Source organism: Periplaneta americana, chromosome 1 (genome assembly GCF_040183065.1).
Source record: "Periplaneta americana isolate PAMFEO1 chromosome 1, P.americana_PAMFEO1_priV1, whole genome shotgun sequence".
Classification (NCBI taxonomy): Eukaryota; Metazoa; Arthropoda; class Insecta; order Blattodea; family Blattidae; genus Periplaneta; species Periplaneta americana.
Genome location: NC_091117.1, coordinates 153,186,016 through 153,207,869, shown reverse-complemented (window position 1 = coordinate 153,207,869; position 21,854 = coordinate 153,186,016). Strand labels below are relative to the sequence as shown.

Sequence of the window (21,854 nt, the reverse complement as noted above, 5' to 3'; positions counted from 1 at the left end):
TCCAAGAAGAGATTTATGCCATTCCAAATGAAATGATTCAACTTGTAATGAGAAACTTCAGAGAGCGCTTGCAGCTCTAAATCAATCCCGATGGAGGCCGTTTGCAGGATGTTATATTAAAGACATAGAATGGCAATTCATGTACATATATCTGTCATAAATAAAATTTTTATAGTTATGCATATGTTCTGATATTCGTCTTTTCATTTTGTACTATTTCCCAAAGCCCACCTTGTATAAACGAAACAAACTAAGAGCGCAACCCCGCTATCGAGATACTCTCATACTTCACTATATTAATCAGAAACTGAATGTACTAACCTCGAAGCATGCTATTGCGTTCTACTATGTACACAACAATCTTCTTCCAGTTGGTCGATGACCAAACGCTGAACTTCATCATACTTAGTAAAATAAATTTTCCAGCCGGAATTTGAACTCATAACTTTTGGTTAGTAGCCGCTCATGCCACTACACCGGACAGGAACCTTTTTTACTAAAGCGGAAAACAACCTTAAAAATATTTTAATGGTAATTTTCATCTTTACGAAAGATCAGTTGGTTCATTTTTCCACAGAGTTCCTGCATTTTCCATAAACCGATTCTTTTGTGTTGTAACCTCAGGCAAATTCGTGCAAAACACCCCTGTGATTTATTGTAAAAAGCATAATAAAAAACTCTACATAAATTGAAGCTTTTCGGTCGCACCAGTGACTTCGTGCCTCGTTGTTTCATTTCCTCACGTATGGAATCGGTAAATATGTAGGTCTGTAGTTTGGTTCTCCACATAAAAGACCCGGATTCAAGTCGCAGCGAGTACAAGTGAAATTTGCGGTGAACAAAGACAGTGATGGGGCAGTCTTATCTGGGGGATACCTCTGTTCCCTTTGCAATCGTTCCATCAATCTATTAACCATTCATTGAATAAAAAGGAAACGATAGTAAGATTGTATGTTGTAGTGCATATACAGAGTGTTTCATAAATATAGATACAAACTGCAGGGGTGAATAGAGGAAAGTGAAACAAAGCAAAAAGTCCTAATAAACATAAGTCCGGAAACGAACCGTTTTCGAAATCTATGAGATTTTATTAAATCTCGTAAGTACAGGTGCTCTGGAATAATACAACATGTACTAGAGGAGGAGAGCTTTAAACGTGTATTCAATATGACCACCGTTCATGATAAGAAATACATCAGAACGTTTCTTCATCGACAATAGTACACGTTCGATTATCCCTGGCGTGTCTAATGCGTTGATATTAATTGGCAATGAGCTGCAAGAGTTAGTTAACAACATCAACAAGGATGAAATACAAAAATCATTTCATATATGTCCAATAAAATACAGATGATTGAAGTCTGGGGACCTGAGAGGCCACAGTGTTGGTAAACTACGACCGATGCACCTCTTATGAAAGCTTGTGCGTGTTAACTCTCGAACTTCAGATTGAAGTAGATCGGTGCTCCGTCATGAATGTACCGTACCACAAATACTTTTTCCAAAGAGACAACTGATCCGAAAGCTCGCGTTGCAAAACATATAAGTACGAACGACCGCTAAGTCTGCCAGTTAAGAAAAGAGCTTGCAAATGTACGAAGTGTATTCAGTTGGTGACCATAATGATGCCATTCCTCGGAAACGATTGGTTTCCGAATCTATGTTTATTACGACGATTGGTTCCGAACACATGTTTATTAGGATGATTGGTTTCCGTGGCTATGTTTATTAGGACGATTGGTTTCCGAACCTATGTTTATTAGGACGATGTGTTTCCGAACCTATGTTTATTAGGACGATGTGTTTCCGAACCTATGTTTATTAGAACGATGAGTTTCCGAACCTATGTTTATTAGGACGATTGGTTTCCGAACCTATGTTTATTAGGACGATGTGTTTCCGAACCTATGTTTATTAGGACGATTGGTTTCCGAACCTATGTTTATTAGGACGATGTGTTTCCGAACCTATGTTTATTAGGACGATTGGTTTCCGAACCTATGTTTATTAGGACGATTGGTTTCCGAACCTATGTTTATTAGAACGATGGGTTTCCGAACCTATGTTTATTAGGACGATTGGTTTCCGAACCTATGTTTATTAGGACGATTGGTTTCCGAACCTATGTTTATTAGGACGATTGGTTTCCGAACATATGTTTATTAGGACGAAGTGTTTCCGAACCTATGTTTATTAGGACGATTGGTTTCCGAACCTATGTTTATTAGGACGATTGGTTTCCGAACCTATGTTTATTAGGACGATGGGTTTCCGAACCTATGTTTATTAGGACGATTGGTTTCCGAACCTATGTTTATTAGGACGATTGGTTTCCGAACCTATGTTTATTAGGACGATTGGTTTCCGAACCTGTGTTTATTAGGACGATTGGTTTCCGAACCTATGTTTATTAGGACGATTGGTTTCCGAACCTATGTTTATTAGGACGATGGGTTTCCGAACCTATGTTTATTAGAACGATGGGTTTCCGAACCTATGTTTATTAGGACGATTGGTTTCCGAACCTATGTTTATTAGGACGATGTGTTTCCGAACCTATGTTTATTAGGACGATTGGTTTCCGAAACTATGTTTATTAGGACGATGTGTTTCCGAACCTATGTTTATTAGGATGATTGGTTTCCGAACCTATGTTTATTAGGACGATTGGTTTCCGAAACTATGTTTATTAGAACGATGGGTTTCCGAACCTATGTTTATTAGGACGATTGGTTTCCGAACCTATGTTTATTAGGACGATGGTTTCCGAACCTATGTTTATTAGGACGATTGGTTTCCGAACCTATGTTTATTAGGACGATGTGTTTCCGAACCTATGTTTATTAGGACGATTGGTTTCCGAACCTATGTTTATTAGGACGATTGGTTTCCGAACCTATGTTTATTAGAACGATGGGTTTCCGAACCTATGTTTATTAGGACGATTGGTTTCAGAACCTATGTTTATTAGGACGATTGATTTCCGAACCTATGTTTATTAGGACGATTGGTTTCCGAACCTATGTTTATTAGGACGATTGGTTTCCGAACCTATGTTTATTAGGACGATTGGTTTCCGAACCTATGTTTATTAGGACGATGGGTTTCCGAACCTATGTTTATTAGGACGATTGGTTTCCGAACCTATGTTTATTAGGACGATGCGTTTCCGAACCTATTTTTATTAGGACGATGGGTTTCCGAACCTATGTTTATTAGGACGATGGGTTTCCGAACCTATGTTTATTAGTACGATGGGTTTCCGAAACTATGTTTATTAGGACGATGTGTTTCCGAACCTATGTTTATTAGGACGATGTGTTCCGAACCTATTTTTATTAGGACGATGGGTTTCCGAACCTATGTTTATTAGGACGATGGGTTTCCGAACCTATGTTTATTAGAACGATGGGTTTCCGAACCTATGTTTATTAGGACGATTGGTTTCCGAACCTATGTTTATTAGGACGATTTGTTCCGAACCTATTTTTATTAGGACGATGGGTTTCCGAACCTATGTTTATTAGAACGATGGGTTTCCGAACCTATGTTTATTAGGACGATTGGTTTCCGAACCTATGTTTATTAGGACGATTGGTTTCCGAACCTATGTTTATTAGGACGATGTGTTTCCGAACCTATGTTTATTAGGACGATGTGTTTCCGAACCTATGTTTATTAGGACGATTGGTTTCCGAACCTATGTTTATTAAGACGATGTGTTTCCGAACCTATGTTTATTAGGACGATGGGTTTCCAAACCTATGTTTATTAGGTCGATGGGTTTCCGAACCTATGTTTATTAGGACGATTGGTTTCCGAACCTATCTTTATTAGGACGATGGGTTTCCGAACCTATGTTTATTAGGACGATTGGTTTCCGAACCTATGTTTATTAGGACGATGTGTTTCCGAACCTATGTTTATTAGGACGATGGGTTTCCAAACCTATGTTTATTAGGTCGATGGGTTTCCGAACCTATGTTTATTAGGACGATTGTTTTCCGAACCTATGTTTATTAAGACGATGTGTTTCCGAACCTATGTTTATTAGGACGATTGGTTTCCGAACCTATGTTTTTTAGGACGATGTGTTTCCTAACCTAAGTTTATTAGAACGATGGGTTTCCGAACCTATGTTTATTAGAACAATGGGCTTCCGAACCTATGTTTATTAGGACGATGGGTTTCCGAACCTATGTTTATTAGGACGATGTGTTTCCGAACCTATGTTTATTAGGACGATGGGTTTCCGAACCTATGTTTATTAGGACGATGCGTTTCCGAACCTATGTTTATTAGGACGATGGGTTTCCGAACCTATGTTTATTAGGACGATTGGTTTCCGAACCTATGTTTATTAGGACGATGGGTTTCCGAACCTATGTTTATTAAGGACGACGTGACACCTTAATTTTAGATGTAGCGTCATGTCACGAAATGATTAAAGATGCGTTCTCTAGGTATTGTATACCTGTAGGCTCTGCAGCTCACGGCTACGGATTACGCTTAAAATCAATTATTATTATTATTATTATTATTATTATTATTATTATTATTATTATTATTATTATTATTATTTATATTAACGGTGTTATTGTTGTAATGTTATAGTTGTTGTTTAGTCAACTATCCGAAGACAGTCTGAACCTCACAAGTGATACCAAGAAGGCACCACTTATGAGGCAACTAGGCCAGGAGATAATTGGATAGGGTGCCCAGTTCCTTTCCCTCTTCTATTGCATATATCGCCCACTAGCTACATATCACACTAGTCAGACTTCAAATGCACACAAACAATAGTTCTTTCTCTGAAACATATCGTCAAGTGAAACGTACTACCTGATAATAAATTTACATATCAGCCAGAACCTCAATCAGAGGCTAACGTTATATAAGTTTATCCAATGACAGGATGGAATAAAAATAAGAAATTAATTTAATTTATTTAATTCGTGTTCTAGTGTAATAGTACCGGTAATTCTTTTATATATGTACATAATGACTCAGAAACCCGGATTTCAATGAATTTTTTTTGGACAAAAGTACGTTTCACGCGACGGATTAAAAAACACTTTTTCGGCACAATTTTAAATATTACGAGGTTCTGAAGATACAAAATTATACAATCTATTAAAAGAAACATAGTGTATAAAGAGTAGATAATATAGAATTTCCTAGAAAACCTAGTTATTCTAATTTCAAAGAAAGAGGAATGACGAATAATGGAAACAAAACTGGTCAAATCAATTTTAAAATGTCGACTCCTCAAAATAACCATAATGTCCAAACTTTGAACGTGTTTACAATATTAATTTACACTCACCTGACACATAATTTCTATTCGGAAGCCACTGCCACCTCCTGGATCTGAACCCAAGACAACCTAATAGAACCGATCCAAATCCAGATAACATGCCGAAGTCCAGGTAATAGCGTCTTCCGTTCTGTAAAGACACAGATAAGGAACTGCAGATAAACACAGGCAAACATAGGTAGTACTCCATACCTTGGAAATATTAACATTTATTTTGTGGACAGTCATCAGCCGACTGATCCATATTTGTTTGGCGATAGCAGATAACGAGTAAATACTATCAGAAATACGGAATTAGATCCTGGCACGTTCTGTGGGAATCCGTGCTGTACAAAGTTGTATGAAGTAAGTTTCCTTCGAGTGTACAGATTTCTTCTTATACCTACTCTCGTTCCACCACTGCTCCGTTTCCTCCGTGTCATCGTTTCTGAATAATCTTTAATTTAAATAAACAATTGAAAAGGCACATACTTTCTCATATACACTGACACTGTTTTGTTACGCCGCAGGGTTTTTATTTTTCCGTCGCCCGCCGCTAGAAGCTTATCTGCGTCCAAGCGGCCATCCGGTCTGCCGGCACCGAAACATTTTGTATAGAAATTTGTACTTACCCAGTTCAAAGTACAGTAGAACCTCTATTATCCGTGGTAAAGAAGGGGATGGATTGAACGGTTAATCGAAAAAATCAGATAATCCGTAATATATATTTTCATAAATGAAGTGCATAGGCCTACAGTTCCGTAATTTTCTAAGTGCTCTTCTGTTTAACATACTAGTTAGTGGATCAGAAGTTGACTAATTTAAGTTAGGTTGTCAATGACGGATTTTAAGTGACAGGAAATCCTTGCGATTGTTTGCGGAAAGATAGGAGTAGAAGTATCGTGTCGTAGATTTACATTCTCGTACTTTATACACTTTATCTTTGTTTTGTAATAAATAGCGCACAGTTGTAAGTTGAATCGCCTATCTGGTATTGTATTCGACATGAGCTACTTTCCAAAATCCTTCAATTACTTGCATTTTTTTTTCGATACTAAGCTCAATACATTTTCTTTCGATACTCTTTTGAAAAATATTTTGCATAGAAGTTAAACCGTACGACCACTCGAACAGTAGGACAAAGACCAAATGATGCACGGATTTGCAATTTTGTGAAAGTTATTGAGGTCATTTCTTTGAAAGCAGAGAGTGACTACTATTTTACAAGTTGGGAAAAACACCCCCTACCACAAGTAAATTCTCCTGTTGCCGGAAGTGTGCAGAAGCATTCCTACGACATATCATGTAATGGTAAGGGCTTATAGAAAAATAGGGCGAGAAAAACAGTTGGATAATTCTCTGATCGGTTAATAGGGTGACGGATAATCGGGGTTCTACTGTAGGTGTTGAAAATATCCCCCACCAACTGCTACACACCGTTGACACCTTCTTATGAAATTGTTAATTACTTTAAGAATGATTATATTATAATAGGAGGCGACTATAACGCAAGAATTGGGAAGGAAGCTATCCAAGATATAATAGGACATTCAGGAGAACAAGTTATAAACAGTAACGGACGTCTTTTGAGAGATTTTGCGTTGTATAACAACTTTAGGATAATGAATACATTCTTCCAACATAAGGAGATACATAAATACACATGGGCAGCAAGAGAGACAAGAACAATTATTGACTATTTCTTAGCTAATCATGAAACAGCAAAACTGTTCAAGGACGTTAGAGTATATAGAGGGTATGAAATAAATACAGATCATTATCTGTTGCAGGCAAAAGTGAACTTTAAAACTAGGTGGTATAAGCCTAGTAAGAAACAGAATTCTGAACAAAAGGAAGCATATAAAATATATTTACTAAAACAACAATCTATCAAAGAATTATACCAGAGACGGTTAGAAGAGAAAACAAAGGAGGTACCAAAAAAGAATGACATCGAAGACGAATGGAAACAATTGAAATTAATATTAAACACAGCAGCACATGAAGCCTTGGGAAAGAAAAAAATAATGAAGAGGAGAAATAAAGGACCAATGATATGGACAGAAGAACTTAAAACAGAAGTAAATAATAAAAAGAGATTATATTTAAAGCATTTACAACAACAGACAAATGACCGCTTAATTGAATATAAAAGACAAGCAGCAGTTGTTAAAAGGTTAAGTCGGAAGATGCATAAAGATAGATGGGATAATTTTATAACGGAAATAGAAAATGATGTACATGGAAAGCAAGAACTATCTTATAAAATAATTAGGCATCTGAATTGTACTGAAAGAGATGTAGCAAATATTAAAATAATCAAACATCAACAATGGCTGGAATATTATAAACAACTGCTAACGTTAGAAGATAAAGACAATATTAATGAAAAGGAAGAGATAAATAACAGATCTGGAACAAATGTAGATGAAATAGAATTAGAGGAATTGGAGATAGCTTTGCGAAATACAAAAAATAGGAAGGCAACGGGAAGTGATAAACTGAACAGTGAATTATTTAAATATGCATCCAAAAATTTTAAAATAAGATTTCTGGAATTTTTGAATAAATGTTGGATACAGAGACAAATACCTGAAGAATGGAAAATGACAATTATACAACCAATATTCAAAAAAGGAGACAAATCTAAATGCGAAAACTATAGAGGAATATCTCTACTAAATGCAGCATATAAAATTTACTCCAAAATAATAACAGAAAGGCTAAAACCTATAAGTGAAGCTATAATAATGGATGAACAAGCAGGCTTTCGGAAAGGAAGAAGCTGTATAGATAACATATTTGTATTACAACAAATAATAGAAAAGCATAAAGAATTTAATAGAGAAACGCATTTAACATTTATTGATTATATTAAGGCGTTTGATAGAATAAATAGAAATGAATTATGGAGAATATTATATAATAGAGGTATTCCATTGCATCTAGTTGAAGTGATTAGAAACATATATAATAATTCTAAAATACAAATAGCTGGTGATACACAGATAAGAGTAGAGGAAGTTAACTTAGGTTTGAGACAAGGCTGCAGTATGTCGCCGATTCTATTCAATATATATATGGACGAAATATTAAGAAAATGGAAAATAAAAATAAAGAACTATACACAGAATTTTAATGAAGATAATTTCATAATGACGATGCTATTCGCTGACGATCAGGTAGTAATAGCAAATAATGAAAATAACCTACAGAGAGCAGTACATGAGTTATGGAAAATAAATAAGAACTATAATATGGAGATATCTGTACATAAGACTAAAACTATGGCATTTTGTGGCAAATCTCCTGTAAGATCTAAAATAGTAATAGGAAACAATATCATAGAACAGGTAAATAAATTTAAATTTTTGGGTGTTACCTTATCTTATAAAGGAGACTATGATCAAAAAGAAAAAATAGAACAATTTAATTACATAAATGGAACAATAAGAAGAACCCTGAAATCAAAAGCTAGAAAAGATACATTGTTAAAATTTTATAAGGTGATGTCAGTGCCCAGTTTACTATATGGAAGCGAAACATGGGTTATGAAAAAGAGAGATGCCTCTAGATTACAAACAAATGAGATGAAATTTTTGAGAAGCGTAGCAGGTTACAGGAAAATAGAACATAAAAGAAACGAAGAAATAAGAGAAGAACTTGAGATATATGAATTAAACAACAAAATAGAAGAATATAGAAATACATGGATGTCTGACATTTCAAGGATGCAGGAGGACAGGATACCATATAAGTTTTGGAAATATAAACCTCGGGGAAGAAGAGATATTGGAAGACCAGCGAAAAGATGGATGGACCAATTTCAGTAGCTGCTACAGGAATCAATTTCCTAATGCATGAAGGATGATGATGATGATGACTTTAAGAAGTTCTGCTTCACTGATTGACTCGACTTCAGCTCTTTACTTTAACATCACAATACTTTTTATACTTTGTACAAGTAAAAATGAATAAATAATTACAATTACATAATGGTCTCACCTGGAACATCATGTAGAGACAGAGCACCGTAGAGATGGCGCCACACAGGAGGAGGATGGCGCCGGCCGTAACGATGGTGCCGGTCGGAGGACTCTGGTAAGGCTCCGGAATCTGAATCCACGAGGCTTTGAGTCCAGGCGATATTTCCATCTTGGCTGGAGATTTTGCCAGGAAGGCTTCCTTCTTGGGCGTCGCGGGGATGGTAGAGACCATTGAAGTATTGGCCGAGTACATCGGCGCTATCACCGCCGTGCTTCTCTGGGTCGGCATCAACGGCTGAGAAGTTACCACGTACTTCACGCTACGGACTGGGGGTCTCGTCGGCGATGTTGCCAAAATCGCCCTTCTCGGCGTGGTGGCGGCAGTTTGATTCCTCTGCTGATGTCTTCTTGGTGAAACGGTTTGAGGTCCTCTTGGAGACAATGGAGCTGCGTTTGGTTTCCTTGGTGTCGATGTCATAATGATAGAAACGTCCTTTTTCGGCGTCCTCGGTGATGTTATTGTCTCGTTTCTATGACCGTTGCTGTGGGATGAGATCTTCTCGTTTCTATAGCTAGTACTAGGACATGAGATTGTGTCGTTTCTGTAGTCGTTACTAGGAGGCGAGATTGTTTCGTTTCTGTAGCCATTGGTAGATGCTGAGATCGTTTCATATCTGTGGGTATTTCGAGTGGAGAATGTCTCGTTTTCATAGTCGTCAGGGGATGGAATTGTCTCGTATCTATGGACTCTGCTAGGTGATGCAATTGTGTCGCTTTTGTAACCGTTGCTGTGACGTGAGTTGGTCTCATTTCTCCGTCTGTTACCAGGAGATGTGATTGTTATATTTTGTCGGTGTCTTTTTGGTGAAGTTGGTGTTGCTGTTATTCTTGGAGATAAGTTACCTTCTCCAGTTTCATAAATTCTAAGAGTTGTTGCAGCTCCAATGGGAGGTTCCCGTACTAGATGCCTCTGTTTTGGGACGACCACGGACATCTGAATTTCATCTTCTTCGTAGCAGTAGTTGTCAACTTCTGCCGTTGCTATATATGTCTGGTTGCCATGGTTCAGTACACCTGGTGAAGGGTACCGCGCTAATTTGTCGTAATCATATTGGTTGGAGAATGCTGGGTTGTTGTAGCCACTCGATGTCCTGGGTGAAGCCATTGTGAAATTATCTCGTTCAGTTACGTTGTCCAAATAAATTAATGTTGATCAGAACCACCTGCACACATCTGTGATGAGTAGACACAGAAGAATGTAGTTCAGTTTCCAAAATTCTGTAAAGTACATTGAAATTATTGGTTTTAGATTAAGTTTCGCTTTCCTGACGATAATACCCGACCTGTAATGTTTATTCAGTTATTGATATCGTACGAGAATTTGGACATAGAGACTCTCTTTGTTCAAATATCTTATCGCAAAGCAGCGAATTTTGTCAGTTGGTTGGCACAGTTTTATCATACATAGTCTGAGAACATGATTTATATAATATATATTACGGATTTGAGATGGGGAATAACCCACACGCAGTATGGGCCTATCGTGCTACTTAAACATGGACGAAAGATAGCGGATAAATTTCGCCTGAAGCCCCTTATAAGGAACTGTAAATTACAGCATCGTTTTTCTCCATGGGGAAGCTACAGTATGCAAAACATTAATTTTACCGTCCTCTAAAATGCATCAAATTCGGCAGGGTTTGGACCCATGTAACTAGGATCCAACAATTGGCATGGTAAATTCTAGATCACCGAAGACGACTATTATAAATAGTAGGCCTATATTTATATCTAATCTAGACTTGAAAAATCTTTCGTCACTTTATTGAGAGAAGACAGTAGGAAGGACAGCAACTTACATACGAGCAGAATTATCGAAAAGGAAAATATAAATTTCTGTGATTAAAATATTGGGAAATACGAGACATATACCCACCTATTCAATCTGTAAACCTGGCGAAGTTTTACTCTCACTTATCCCACACATCGCTAATATCGCAGTCACAGTGACTATTAATGCCTGTTTTTAGTATCGGAAGCAGGTCGCTGCTGTAGGTTTGTTAAATTACAAAACTAATTTTCATGCATGATGCGCCAGACATCCGCAATTAGCTCACGACTTCCGCTCTTTCTCGTTGAGACGACAATTTCCAGGATTTGGAGATGACTGAATAACTTTCATGTTCAATGTTAAGTTTTCGTCTCATTGCTATTATTAGGTTTGTTCCAGCAAGCAATTCAGAACGCGTTCCGAACTAATACCGAACTCCTTTCGACGCATGCGCCAGATTTGTATGGTGTCAGAACTAGTTCGGGATTTTACGTTGTTGGAACGTTTCTTTAACTCTTCTTTCATGGCCTTCGTAGTTTCTTCTTATATATTTATCATACGAACTGAATTTTTCGTAAAATATGTCGCTGTCACCTTTCAAATCACTCATGATGGACTATTTTTTTCTATTTTAGCCTGCCTAGTCTCGAAGCATTTTAACCTACCCGTAACTTCAGATTAAACCATCTGCGCATACATCAGCAATTCAGTATTCCCAGTTCCTGCTCTTAATCGTTTCGAACGAGTTCTAAAGCACGTTGGCACAGATAGCTGGGAGTTCAGTATCGGTTCGGAATCTGTTCTAGTCTTGTTGGAACACACATTTGACTACTGCGCATGAGCAAGCAGTTCAGAATCGATTCTGAACTGTGCTGGAACAAACCTATTATTATTATTATTATTATTATTATTATTATTATTATTATTATTATTATTATTATTATTAACGGTTCGAATCCCGGTCGGGGCAAGTTGCCTGGTTGAGGTTTTTCCGGGGTTTTTCCTCAACCCAATATTAGAAAATGCTGGGTAACTTTCGGTGCTGGACCCCGGACTCATTTCACCGGCATTATTACCTTAATATCATTAAGACGCTAAATAACCTAAGATGTTGATACAACGTCGTAAAATAATCCCCAAAAAATAAAAAAGATATCATGCTGTAGCGGGCCCGGGTTCAAATCCTGGTTGGGACAAGTTACCTAGTTGGGGTTTTTCCGGTTTTTCTCCTCGACCCATTATGAGCAAATGCTCGTAAGATTAAACTTCCCATGAGGTTCGGATCGAACATTTCTACAAATAATTTTTCAAAAATTACAAACAATAAGCTACAGCACTGTTTAGTAAAAATTACAGGATGTTAAATTAAAATGAAACGAAATAATATGCGTTATACTAAGGGAATTTAAACGTAAAATAATATATCAAGAAATAGAATTTGAGATAACTAAAAATTCGGGCCCCACTCAGTTTGAATTAGTGAAGCCCTACTTTAATATCGTTAAATTCAAGACATATAACACTCGCGTTTATATTTTATATAAGGATAATTGGAGAGACCATTTGGGTCGTATGAATAATGAAAGAATCCCAGTCCTTGTAAATAATTACCAGCCTGAAAGAAGGAGAGATATAGGGCGCCCGAGGAAAAGATGGTCCTAACACTGTGAAGACGGAACTGGAAAGATGCCTAATCCCTGCAAGGTTGATGATGATGATGATGATGATGATGATGATGTTTATATTTGATAATTAGAATATTTAAAAGTAATTAAGATATTAAAAACCGTAATCAAGTTTTATTAAAAACTAATCAAGTTTGGTTAAAAACTAACCAAGTTACATTAAAAAACTAATCAAGTTTTATTTAAAAAACTAATCAAGTTGCATTAAAATACTAATCAAGTATTATTCAAAACTAATCAATTTGCATTGAAAACTAATCAAGTTTTATTAAAAAACTAATCAAGTTGCATTAAAAACTAATCGAGTTGCATTAAAAACTAATTAAGTTACATTAAAAACTAATCAAGTTGCATTAAAAACTAATCAAGTTGCATTAAGAAACTAATGCAATTGCATTAAGAAACTAATCAAGTTTTATTCAAAACTAATCAAGTTTTATTAAAACCTAATCAAGTTGCATTGAAAAACTAATCATTTTATTTAAAAAACTAATCAAGTTGCATTGAAATACTTACCAAGTTTTATTCAAAACTAATCAAGTTGCATTAAAAACTAAACAAGTTTTATTGAAAACTAATCAAGTTTTATTCAAAAGCTAACCAAATTTTATTCAAATCTAATCAAGTTGCATTAAAAAATAATCAAGTTTTATTAAAAAACTAATCAAGTTTTATTCAAATCTAATCAAGTTGCATTAAAAAACTAATCAAGTTTTATTAAAAAACTAATCAAGTCGCATTAAAACTAATCAAGTTTTATTAAAAAACTAATCAAGTTTTATTAAAAAACTAATCAAGTTTTATTCAAAACTAATCAAGGTTTATTCAAATGTAATCAAGTTGCATTAAAAAACTAACCAAGATTTATTAAAAAACTAATCAAGTTTTATTTAAAACTAATCAAGTTTTATTAAAAACTGATCAAGTTTTATTCAAATCTGATCAAGTTGCATTAAAAACTAATCAAGTTTTATTAAAAAACTAATCAAGTCGCATTAAAAACTAAACACGTTTTATTCAAAACTAATCAGGTTTTATTAAAATCTAATCAAGTTGCATTGAAAAAGTGATAAAGTTTTATTAAGAAACGAATCAAGTTCCATTCACACTTTCTCGCGCAGCGCAGTCTTGCAGTCGAAATGATTGGGTCATCGCAAAAGGATTTCCGAGATTTCAGTGTACCGGTACCTACTGTCTTTTTAAGTATGAAACAAAACTAAGTTACCTTTCTTTAACTCACATAAGATTACAAAAATATATCAGAAGTTAATGACACGCCTTAGTAGATGTCTATGTGAACACCATTTGCAGCTGTCCAAACATTCGAGCGATATTTCGCATCCGTTTCAATTGCTGTGAAATATGTCCAGCATGATACGAGTAGTTTCCACAGCTGGACTACTAGTCCCCCCCCCTCTCGTATACAGTATAATTAGAATCACGAATTTCTTGATCGCAAAGAGTATCATTCACATACAACCATATTGCTGTGAAACATGTCCAACATGATACGAGTAGTTTCCACAGCTGGAGTAGTGGTCCCCTTCTCGTATACAGTATAGTTAGAATCACGAATTTCTTGATCGCAAAGAGTATCATTCATATACATATATATTGCTGTGAAACATGTCCAACATGATACGAGTAGTTTCCACAGCTGGAGTAGTGGTCCCCCTCTCGTATACAGTATAGTTAGAATCACGAATTTCTTGATCGCAAAGAGTATCATTCATATACATATATTGCTGTGAAACATGTCCAAAATGATACGAGTAGTTTCCACAGCTGGAGTAATGGTCCCCCTCTCGTATACAGTATAGTTAGAATCACGAATTTCTTGATCGCAAAGAGTATCATTTACATACAAACATATTGCTGTGAAACATGTCCAGCATGATACGAGTAGTTTCCACAGCTGGAGTAGTGGTCCCCCTCTCGTATACGTACAGTATAGTTAGAATCACGAATTTCTTGATCGCAAAGAGTATCATTTACATACAAACATATTGCTGTGAAACATGTCCAGCATGATACGAGTAGATTCCACAGCTGGAGTAGTGGTCCCCCTCTCATATACAGTATAGTTAGAATCACGAATTTCTTGATCGCAAAGAGTATCATTTACATACAAACATATTGCTGTGAAACATGTCCAGCATGATACGAGTAGTTTCCACAGCTGGAGTAGTGGTCCCCCCCCTCTCGTATACAGAATAGTTAGAATCACGAATTTCTTGATCGCAAAGAGTATCATTCACATACAACCATATTGCTGTGAAACATGTCCAACATGATACGAGTAGTTTCCACAGCTGGAGTAGTGGTCCCCCTCTCGTATACAGTATAGTTAGAATCACGAATTTCTTGATCGCAAAGAGTATCTTTACATACAAACATATTGCTGTGAAACATGTCCAGCATGATACGAGTAGTTTCCACAGCTGGAGTAGTGGTCCCCCCCCCTCTCGTATACAGAATAGTTAGAATCACGAATTTCTTGATCGCAAAGAGTATCATTCACATACAACCATATTGCTGTGAAACATGTCCAACATGATACGAGTAGTTTCCACAGCTGAAGTAGTGGTCTCCCCCCTCTCGTATACAGAATAGTTAGAATCACGAATTTCCTGATCGCAAAGAGTATCATTCACATACAACCATATTGCTGTGAAACATGTCCAGCATGATACGAGTAGTTGACATAGCTGCAATAGTGGTTCCCTCTCTTGTATACAGTATGGTTAGAGTCACGAATTTCTTATCGCAAAGAATATCATTCACATACAACCGCCTTCGTAGCTCAGTTGAGAAAGCGCTGGCTTACAATGGCGGGGGACCCACCGTTAACCGTTCCTCCACAGGTGTGCAACCATCTTAGTTTCCCACATATTATAATTGGAGACAATTCGAATTTGGACCTGTGTTTTCCGCATCGAAAGACAATGCTGTAACTGTTCGGCTAACGATGATTCTTATTAGAAATTGTGTAGAATTTTTTCACTTTTTCTTGAAATGCACAATCTTATTAATTCACTGTAAGATTCCTTTCTCTGTATTAAAACTTAGTCTGAATGGAAAAACTGATTTTAATGAGATACTTCAAATCACACAATGAAAATGATAGTTAAATCACAATACTGTTGTTGAACGTCTACGATATTATCTATTACACTCCCATCAGGTTTTATTGTCAGCCCATTCTTTGAGTTATTTCGATCTGATACTAGATGGATATATGGCGGAACTCTCATGAATTTGGGTCAAGTTGACGCCAGATTTCTAAGGCAACAGAGAATTACATTGGAAACAAGTAAACATTCCTGTCCCAGGAGGGATTCGAACCCATCCCCTTGCTTTGTATGCAACCTTAAATTAGCGGTTTAGCGTTGTGTAAACCGCGGCAGGCTCAGACGTATTTAATCAGAGGAATAATTATAATTTTAAATAATGTTTGGAGTCCGGGTAGCTCACTTGGTAGAATGGCTACGGACTGGAAGGTCCCAGGTTCAATCCTGAGTGGAGGTGCCAGAATTTCCAGAAAGGTTCCAAGTCTACTAAGCCTTTCAAATTGAATACCGGGTCTTTCCCGGGGACAAAAGGCAGCCGGAGCGTGGTCCCGACCACAAAATCTCCTAGTGCCAAGGTCATGAGAGCATTGAACTCCACTTCTATATCCTGCATGGCGTATAAAAATTATATCTTTATTTATAAATAATGTTTACGAAATAGGTCATTGTTTCGTTTTAAACTGAAATGCATATCCCAGAACACACTATATTTCTAGCTATAGTTACATTTTTACACTTGTCTTTGTTTACCTGAGAGATTGAAATTGCAAATTAAAGTGGCATTTGTTATACATTACCATTATGTGAAACTTCCAAACTAATATCAGCACTTACATTATGAGGCAGCAATCTATTCCAATGACGTTTATCACACTGAAAACAATCGTCCAGAAATGTAAATCACTTCTGTGCAAGATTTTACATTTTAAGCCAGAATTATAACTTGAATAAAAATTACACCAAACACACGCAGTTCTTTCACTTCATGATGTTACCAAAGCAAATTGTTCACAAAAGAACTTGTTCACTATAAAGTTTAGTTGATACAGAACATTTCGTAGCTCAAAGTACGTTAGAAACTCGGAGCAATAAGAGGTGAAGAAATTGCCTTGGAAATACGAAACTTGAAATGTGATGCAACCAGGTGTGTTGACTCTGCTCGCAAAGACCGCCTCCTGGCTCCGAGAGTCACTGACGAATAAACCGACGCTATGACAGACCAGTGCGTAATTTCTGCCCGTGTATTGAAGACTGGACCAGTATGCAACTTAACATGGCTGGTTCTGTTATTATGGTGGCTTTTAAATTGAGCAGAGGTGGGGGGAAAGATGGTGGTAGGATGTATTGTTAATACTCGACTAGAAAAGCTTAGAGAGAGGGGGGAGGTAAAGTGGGATAAGGGGGGTTTAAAGGTCCCCCTTATCTGTTGAATATTTGTGAAGGGTGAGTATGGAACATATGGAACAAGGGGTGGCTGTTAGGAGGGGACGTGCAGAATCTATTTTGGATTTGAACAAACGACAGCGAGCACGTGCTACCAGCCTATCACGACCCCTATGATGCAGCCGTTTCCTAGCCAACCGTTACCATGGCTCGTGCCTGCGAAAATTATACCCCCACATGAAAACATCGGCTGTTAATTTAAAAGACAATCATTAAAGCCCAGTTTCACCAAGCTTCGTTAAAATAACGCTAACAGCATCTTAACTATACCTGGTGAGGTTTATCTTGTCTCAGTAGCAATAAAACCAAGTCCCTTCAAATGAGGGTGGAGATTATAGGGGGTTGTAAATTTTCAGGATTCCTTTCAAAATCTTGTTATTTTATAGGCTGCCGGAACTCAGTTTCTTGAAAGACAAGCTTAGTGACGGAACTACACAGTACGAAGAGAGACATTTTATTTTATTTTGTGCTACAGAATCTATCAACTAGTCCCTTCCACCACTGGATGGATGGACGGACGGCACCGCTCCACTCCCCCATCCCCATAACAACACAGACGAAGTAAGACATATCTCCTCTCTCTCTTTTCACAGTGAGACAAGATACATCACACAGCCTTTAACTGTTGTTAAAAATTAAACAACCTGTTAGTGTAATAGGGCCATATTTATAGACATTCTTAGCGCGGGCTTCTGGTGGATGATCAGCGAACTAACGTTTTTCATATTCATAAACCAGTGTTAGCGATATGATATGAATCCTGTACAAGTAATCAGTCGATAGCCGGGGCTAGTTTAGCACGCTCGTAGCGCGGGCTAACGAAATGTCTATGCATAGCACCCATAGTGTTTCACCAATCATTTGAGGTACTTTGGTTAGGTAATATGATGTTAGGAGTAATGTAACAGGAATCAAAGAAGCAGTGATTGTATGAAAGTTTACTGAATGTGCCTTTAATTGGTGTAGTCATTTGTTTTAGAGAAAAATTTTATTTTTTACATTATATAAGTATTGAAGACTAACATTATTACAATGGAAATCGAGAGAAAGAAACGTGTAAGGAGCAGTAGTTTTACCTCATATGAGAAATATAATTATTTTAATAGATCTAGCAATTGAACTCAAACGTAGTGATAGAACTTTCATTAGGAAAAAGGAACAAGCATTGGTCTCTTTAACCCAAGATTTTCAATCGCCATTTGGATGTGAGAACGCGAACTATGAAACAAATCAATATTTTGAGAATATTAAAAGAAATGCTAAGATGGGTCATGCACAAGATACAGTAGAACATTTTAAAACTGATGGTGGTACTTTCACTCTCAAAATTGATATTTGTGCGAAGATTCTTTCAATTATCCAGGATCAAATAGAACCAATAGAAAATGAAGATAATTGTGATGCTGAATATTACAATGGTAAGCGTTAACATTATTTTCATATCTTATATACCCATCTTCACATGTCATTAGTCATAATTACATGTGAATTGTTAAATGAGTGATGTAAAGAAATATCGTTTTGAAAATCTGCAATTATATCTGTATATTAATACGGAATAATAATCACAGAAATGTTTACGTTAATAAGCACACATCTTCTCTTTACTGTGGATGCAGTGTTAATATTAAATGCTGAAGCAGTGATTGCAGCAATTGTTTTCACTGCAAATATGTCTCGATATAATAATGCGGCGTGTAACATATGTTCCCTGGCAGCCATGATTCACGCTGTAACAGGATGTTAAGAATTTAACTACGTGAGTATGCTATGTTAATTTAACAGTGGATTTAACATGATGTTAGCAGCAACAACAGTTGATGAAACATATCTTCCGTTAAGTTTACTGTTAAACTGCCTTAACGACATGTTAAATATTTAATAAAGGTTGGTGAAACTGGGCCTTAATGTCTCTTAGTTGTGTTGGTAAAACGACAGAATACATGGAAGATGCTACATTTTATTACTATAGTGCCTACCATGAATTCATTACTATTATTACTATTACTACAGTATTACTGTTGTGTTTAGGCTCAGGCGATAGCACGTTTGTCTGCCGATCCGGAGCTACGCTCGGGTGGGGTTTAGGTTCGATCACCGCTTGGGCTGATTATCAAGTTGAGTTTTTTCCGAGGTTCTCCCCAACCGTAAGGTGAATGTCAGTTGATGTATGGCAAATCCTCGGCCTCATCTCTTCAAATACCATCGCGTTATCAGCAATTCCATCAGTTGATACAGCGTCGTTAAATAACCTATTAAAAACTTGAATAACTAGGTATAACGTGCCCAGCTGAGTAAATGGGCTAATTCTTCAAGTCTAGCTATAACCTATAACCTAGATGTTTATCCTGAAGATGAAACATAATTATATGCTATTATTAAACTTTAGGGATGTTAAGTCCCAGTACGCTGCGGAATGGTGGAATATTCGAAAGACTTGTGAATACACTTACCGAGAAAGCCTTAAAGTTCATGTAATAATAATAATAATAATAATAATAATAATAATATTATTATTATTATTAATATTATTATTATTATTATTATTATTATTATTATTATTATTTCAGTTTTTTTAAACAGGACATTGCATTTACAGCTGATAAACATCCACGCCAAAGGCAGATTTGAGCCCACAACTTAGTATCGAAGATGTATATTAGGGCCTACTGTTACTGCTTCTGTTACTGATATTACTGTACCTTAAAAGAGAAGAAAAAGAAAGTGGAGGAAGAGAAGAGCAAAAGGACGGAAAATTTAAGAAACTGAGGATGAAGTAAGAGATGATGGTGATTATGATGATGATGATTATGATGATAGCGAGTGGCGGGTGGTGTTATGTTTTATTTAACGACGCAGAGGTTATATCAGCGTCGCCGGATGTGCCGGAATTTTGTCCCGCAGGAGTTCTTTTACATGCCAGTAAATCTACTGACATGATCCTATCGCATTTAAGCACACTTAAATGCCATCGACCTGACCCGGGATCGAACCCGCAACCTTGTGCATAGAAGGTCAGCACTATACCAACTCGTCAACCAATTGGTGGTAGAAGTAATGGAGATTAGATCGGGGAATACCGCCTAGGAATCAATTATGGTAATGGATACGGGTCGGAAGTTGAGGAAAAATACTTTCTTTTTTTTTTCGAGTGTCCAAAGACGAGGCCCAACATAATATATGTTCATTTTGGGTAATTGTAGGCCAGAAAATGTGGATTTTATTTGTCTTTTTTTGCCTTTTTCTGCATTTTTCGGCTTATTAGTCCTTTTTAGCCTCTTTTTTTTTAGGTCTTAATGGCATTTTTTTTTGCAACGTCAGCTTCTTTCGACTGCATTTTTACTGCCATTTTTACAATTCATCACGAGATCTCGCTTGCTTCAAGTAGGCTATGCACCAATGACATCCGTTGATGTGGAGAGAAGTTACTCGATGTTTCGCAACGTGCTGTCAGAAAACCGACGATCCTTTACACCTAAGAACCTGGAGATGACTATTGTAATATACTGCAATGCTAACTGAGGTAAAGTTTCCTAAGTCCAATTTCTATAACCCTAGTGTGGTTAGGCTAGATGCTCTAGTTATATAAATTTCAATTTCTTTCTCCAGGATGTCCATTGCGGGTTCGCCGAATTCATTCTAGGTGGCAAAAACCGTTCATTCTAAATTCTTCAAATACTTTTTTTTTAACAAACACGTAATTCCTTTTTCAAATTATGTTAATATAAAAATATATATAATGTCTGAAAGAAGAAGCATTTCATTCATATAGTGTTTTTCGCACTGTATGTTTTATACCACCAGAATTTTGTACTTCTGAAACATTATATCCATTAAATATGTAATTGAAACTGAAATTATTAATGAATTTGAGTCACCTTTTATGTTCAATTTTCCAGTCTTTAGGTCCTTTTTAGGATATCTTTAAGTCTTTTTAAAGGTCTTTTTAGGCAATTTATAGGTCTTCAATTTTCGAGCCCTAATAATGGCGGTAGATTGGAAAAATAAGAAGAAATGGTAATTGAGAGGTAGACGAAGAAGAGAGAAAGAAGAGCACTATAACGATGAAGATAGTGCGATGTTGAAATGGATGGTGATGAAGAAATAATAATAATAATAATAATAATAATAATAATAATAATAATAATAATAATAATTTTAGTCAATGAGAAGAAGGTAGTAATGACAACTGCATTTAAATAGGAAGAAGAAGAAGAAGAAGAAGAAGAAGAAGAATATAAGTAGAATAATACCTAAGGTATATAATATTTTCACGCGTCATGTTATCTAGAGATGCTATACAAGCGCATCGGGTGCACGATGTTAATCATGGCACTGCGGTAAAGTACTTGAATACGCTATCGTTCCGGAAATGACTCGACGGAAACCAACTCCAGTGAAATTACCCATCTCGAGAGTCGACCCGCGCTATTTGCAATGTAGATAGCGCTCTGTGCTTCATCCTGCTAATTAATATTGCGCGCGGCTGCAGTCTGATATTTCATTACGGGATTTGAAGCTAACTCGATTGTCATTTTGACA

At 36.5% G+C, this 21,854-nt stretch overlaps 1 protein-coding gene across 3 annotated transcripts in view; it reads right to left on the bottom strand.

The window, feature by feature from the left end:
* The window catches only part of spdo (sanpodo), a 78,660-nt gene that overhangs the window by 15,487 nt on the left and 41,319 nt on the right, over positions 1-21,854 (bottom strand). Inside the window, exons 1-3 of one of the 3 annotated variants that reach the window (XM_069829819.1) lie at positions 16,704-17,134; positions 9,302-10,560; positions 5,327-5,447 (exon numbers count right to left, since the gene is read on the bottom strand). In XM_069829819.1, the coding sequence (XP_069685920.1) occupies positions 5,327-5,447; positions 9,302-10,447 (1,267 nt within the window). In that variant the 5' untranslated portion in view covers positions 10,448-10,560; positions 16,704-17,134. Of the gene's footprint in view, positions 1-5,326; positions 5,448-9,301; positions 10,561-16,703; positions 17,135-21,854 lie in introns of those variants that run through there. The other 2 variants (XM_069829824.1, XM_069829830.1) reach the window with 2 other exon arrangements.